The sequence below is a fragment of the Perkinsus marinus genome (assembly GCF_000006405.1).
Source record: "Perkinsus marinus ATCC 50983 genomic scaffold scf_1104296952078, whole genome shotgun sequence".
Lineage (NCBI taxonomy): Eukaryota > Perkinsozoa > Perkinsida > Perkinsidae > Perkinsus > Perkinsus marinus.
The window spans coordinates 33,132-37,896 of record NW_003209025.1 but is presented as its reverse complement, the minus strand read 5'-3'; the positions used below and the strand labels follow the sequence as shown (position 1 = coordinate 37,896).

Below are 4,765 nucleotides of genomic sequence, written 5' to 3'. Positions count from 1 at the left end.
TTGAGGCTCATAACTCGAGTGCTTAGAATGCCTCGATAACTTTTCGTTAGAGCATGACCGGGGTTGAGACCCTCCAGAATGGGCCTTGAGAGCTCCCAACAGAGGTGGAGCTGGACCGTCAGAAGGCATAGCAATAGAGAAGGGAACTAGAGTGAGTTGCCCTTCAGGACCTGGCACCATTCTCCAATTGAAATTGGTAGCGCCTTCGGGTAGTTGAGCAGCTTGTCCTGTTAAAGGTATAGACTGCTGTAGTAGACCACCCTGTACCATGGCAATCTGAGTAGACGATTCAGAATTGCCTTGACCATTAGCAACCATAGTTAATGTGTCGGTAGAAACAGCTTTCTTAACATTACCATCATCAGTAGCCGTGTCGAGAACTTCAGGTTCTAGATCACTACCGACAGGTAGATCATCATCAGATAAGACCTCATTGTTGATGTTGTCTTCACTCTCGATGGAGCGTTTAGATAGGGTCAAGCTTCCAGATCGAGGACGACCAATCTTAGACTTAGACTTGTCGTTAGCTTTGCTCTTAGAAACAGCTCTAGAGGCAGGCGTACGGACAACATTACCAGTCATATAGACAGTACCGAGATCTATGGTAGTGTCTAGACCACTAACAGAAGGAATGCTAGTAGTACAACCAATATCACAACGTTCAGAACTAGAGCCGAACGTAGGAGTTCGACTTGATTGCCTTGAAGGTGGTACAGATAGAGCTTCCATTGGGGAAGCAATTGACCCGATCATACTTTTAACAGAACGTTGACACTCGTGGGACGAGCTGTCAATAGAAGGATATCTCATAGCCTTGCACTCAGCGTCTAGAGGTTGATCTTCTTGAAGTGGACGTACTTCCATAGACTGATCAACATGTTCAGTCGAAATTACAGCATCCATAGACGAGGATACTAACCGTGGTGACATAACTGACGTCATTGGGGAGAAGTAGACCGACCCATAAGAACGTAGAGATTCATTAGAGTCAAATACGGCACAATGGTGCTGTATGTTATCCGCTCTAGATGGTAGAGAACGAACACGCCTTTCAGAGGAAGCCATAACAGATGGCTTCTTGATATCAGCGTTGCGAAGATCGGGCATAGACGTTGATCTAGTGCGCATAGGGGCTCGGAAAGATATCCCGGTAGAATGTACGGGACGACTTAGAGTAGAACTAGAAGAAATCAGTAGTGGTCTTGAAGTAGATGTACTTCTTGGTGGTTCAGTCGCGTCGTTAGACGGAGGTGTAGAGGGAGTTAAACCTGTTGAATCATGAGGAAATGCACAGCGATCACGGTTAGACAATTTCATTCCAGATCTAAGTAACCTCCCGTGTAGCTTGTAACACGATCAGGTGAGGCAATAGAGATTACGATGCGATACTAGTGAGGACTGGTTAACTCAAGTAGAACTAGAGTTAGGATGAGGTAGCAGATCACACAATCAATCACTGGACTCAGTCCAGTCTAACAATTACCACTAGAATACTAGCTTCCCTAGCTTAGAGAAAACCAGAGACGGATCTAACCGTTTCTAGTATCCAAAACCGTTAGATAGATGCATCCGAGCGAGAATAATAATATTATAGTTCAACAATAGAATACGAGGCGAGCGAGATCTTTGTCGCGCTGCCACGATGGGACAGCACACGGCTATCCCCAGGCGAGCGAGATACACCAAATTATCAGAGATCCTTAGACACACTCGAGTTCCCTGCGTGATTAATGCAGGTTCATCACATATTGTGTACTTATTTGTTTGATTGGTTGAGGTTGATGAGCGTTTCACTTGTGGCTCGTATAATCTACCATGTCAAACGTGTATAATTCTGTTTCCACAAAAAAATTGTGTACGGTCATTTTTCTCGTTCGCATTTTACCCATGGTTTAAGTATCACACCAAGAAGCTTATTGTAGTTCCACCCGTGATATGAAAAACACTAGTGAAAAATATATTTCACTCTCCGACTACTGTATAGTGCGACATTAATCAAGTCACTTGACACTTTCATAGTATGCACAATGTAGAGTCACCATCTCGTGTCACCGCATAACTTTTCATCTGGAGCTGAAATTCCGTATATCGGCTATCCCAACCCTACCAAGGGGCGGAGCTCGCTTAGTCCACGCTCAGTCAATTGATTCAATCAATATATTTTGTATATGTCCCCCGGTTCACTTTTCCGTCAAAAAAGGTTTTCGTCCATATATCTTAGAGCTGTTCGCACAAGCGAGCTTTTAGATCTTCGGGCAAACCTCGGCACATAGAGGAGTCGTCCGATCTGTCTGGTGGCCTCCTTCGCTCGGTAGATAAATCGGAATAATTCCGCACGCACGCGCAACGCGAAAATGTCTGTTGTTGCTTCGCTCGGTCCGCCATTAGATTGGAGTTTTACCCTAGTGATATGAAAAACACTAGTGAAAGTAATATTTCACAACTACTGCATATCACCGCGAATAATATCGCGTTTTTCACCGAGTTTTACGCCACTTCACGTAAAACGGGTTGTGAAACTTCATTGCTTGAATGCGTCACCGACCAAATCATCGGGAAATCAGCGAGCATCAGGAAAGACCACCATCCCATGTCATCGACAACAGCTATCGGAAAACACCACCCTGCATTTGAGATAATGTTCTTCCAGATGGAAGCTCCTCACACTAAAGGACTCATACGAAGACACATCGAAGTGGCTAAACACATCGCGACGAGGTTAGTTACATTCTGGAAGGCCTTTTTATGAACAGTATAGGAAAATATGCACAAGTTTAGCACAATGTAATCATTGATAATATATGGTAACTTAGTAGAGTAGTGATATATGGAGTATTCCGCCACTTCGCGTAAAACGGGTGAAACTCCAATAATTGATAATATATGGTAATGTTGATTAAGTATATAATTAGCACAATGGAGTTTCACCCACGATATGAAAACGCTAGTGAAAAACATATTTCACGACTACTGCGTAGTGTGAATATCGCGTTTTTCACGGAGTTTTACACCAGTTTACGTAAAACGGGTGAAACTCCAATATAATAATTTGGAAAAAAAGCAAAGTCAACTTCATGTGTCGGCGAAAATATAAAAATTATGGGAGAAAATTCGCTTTGTTTTCTGTACATTCCTACCCTGGTTCGTGTATAAACTCCCGAGCTCAGTTGAGGAAAGCGGGCGTATATTCCAATATTGAAGTTTCACCCGTTTTACGTGAAGTGGCGTAAAACTAGGTGAAATACGCGATATTCACACTATGCAGTAGTTGTGAAATATGTTTTTCACTAGTGTTTTTCATATCACGGATGAAACTCCATTGTTGATGAATTTCATGGCGCGCGGTCATTTCAGCCACAACGAGGGTTGGCGTTATTCGGAGCTCGAGGATTTGACTGAGCTGATGATGAGATTTGTTCAGTTTTATGAGGATGAAAAGAAAAACAAAGTGGAAATTCTGAACACAATTTTTATGGTGAGAAAATAGCGGCGATATTTAAACTCATACGTGTATTTGCTTTCAGCTTGTGGAGAATTGCTGTTTCCCGTTTATCGCGGATAAAGCATCAGATGTTATCACGTATCGCGAAGAGATACCAAAACTCGTTGAAATCATCGGTGCCAAGGCGTCGAGGATCGCACGCCCTCTTCCTGGAGTGAGTGAGAGCGTACGCCATTTTGTATACAGCGTAGTTTGATCCCTATAGTGAAAAACAAATTTCACAATCACTTCGCGATAAACACATGTAAAAAGTAGTGAGTATTGTAGACACTTTACGTGAAATAAGGTGGTATTTTCGGAGTAATTCGCCGAGTAGGCGATTTTTGAAATCACTTCAAATCGCGTTTTTCACGTGAAGTATAACGCCACTTCACGTAAAACGGGTGAAACCTCCAGTTATGAGAAGTAGAATTTTCAACTTAACGTTCAATTTTTCGGGAGTTTGTCGGAAGTCAACTTTGAGTAATATCAACATGATAACAATGTGAATCGATTGACACCAACGTTTCAGAAGCGTTCCGCAGTCTATAGTCGTATTAGTCTCAAATTGAATAAAGCCATACCGGAAATCTAGATATGCGTATTTGTTTGGTTCTCATTGTAAGTATGTCCATAAATTTGGTGCAATACTTGAATTCTCAGCCGAAAGTTTTATGAATAATCTGATCGTAACAGTAGCTGTTAATCTCTTCATTATCAACTCCATAATATCGCAACAACAGTAGCTGTTAATCTCTTTATTATCGACAGTTATATATGTGCAGTGCATGTGTGTAAAATTTTGTCTGAAAAACGAATATCATTTTAGTGGATTTTCATAATCACTGTTCATGCGCATTTCTACAACAATAAAAATGTTGCCGCTTTCTTGTGAGGTGTTTTCAGTGTGAGAAAATATAAACATGAGCACTATCTGTGTTGATGATGATATGAAAATTCTATGGAAATTTTCGGCAATTTTTCGCAAACTTTCATTAGCATTCGTGTGTGAATTCCTATAATTGGTAGATGAACTGCTGAGCTCAGCTGAAGAAAGCGCGCATATATTCTTCCAACAATGGAGTTTCACAACCCGTTTTACGCGAAGTGGCGTAAAACCCGATGAAAAACGCGATAATATTCGCGGCCTGTACGAGTCGCGAAATATGTTTTTCATATCACTAGGGTGGTGAAAATCCAATTTTTTTATCGAATTTCAGGATACTTCGGAGTTGACCGATGCGAAGAAGAAGCTCCGTGCGGCTATCACAGAATTCATCACTT

At 41.8% G+C, this 4,765-nt stretch overlaps 2 protein-coding genes across 2 annotated transcripts in view; one reads left to right on the top strand and one right to left on the bottom strand.

Annotated features, from left to right (window-relative positions):
* Positions 1–260: 260 nt before the first annotated feature.
* Positions 261–582, bottom strand: Pmar_PMAR005720 (hypothetical protein; the record flags this gene model as incomplete). The annotated part of the gene is made up of 1 exon (XM_002777314.1): positions 261–582. A coding segment is annotated over one exon (322 nt), but the record flags the coding sequence as incomplete, so codon positions are not given.
* Positions 583–2,638: 2,056 nt separating this feature from the next.
* Pmar_PMAR005719 (hypothetical protein) overlaps positions 2,639–4,765 on the top strand; it is a gene marked incomplete at both ends in the record, with an annotated part of 11,238 nt that continues 9,111 nt past the window's right edge. Inside the window, 2 exons of the mRNA XM_002777313.1 lie at positions 2,639–2,718; positions 3,525–3,656. Of these exons, the coding sequence (XP_002777359.1) occupies positions 2,639–2,718; positions 3,525–3,656 (212 nt within the window). The remainder of the gene's footprint in view (positions 2,719–3,524; positions 3,657–4,765) is intronic.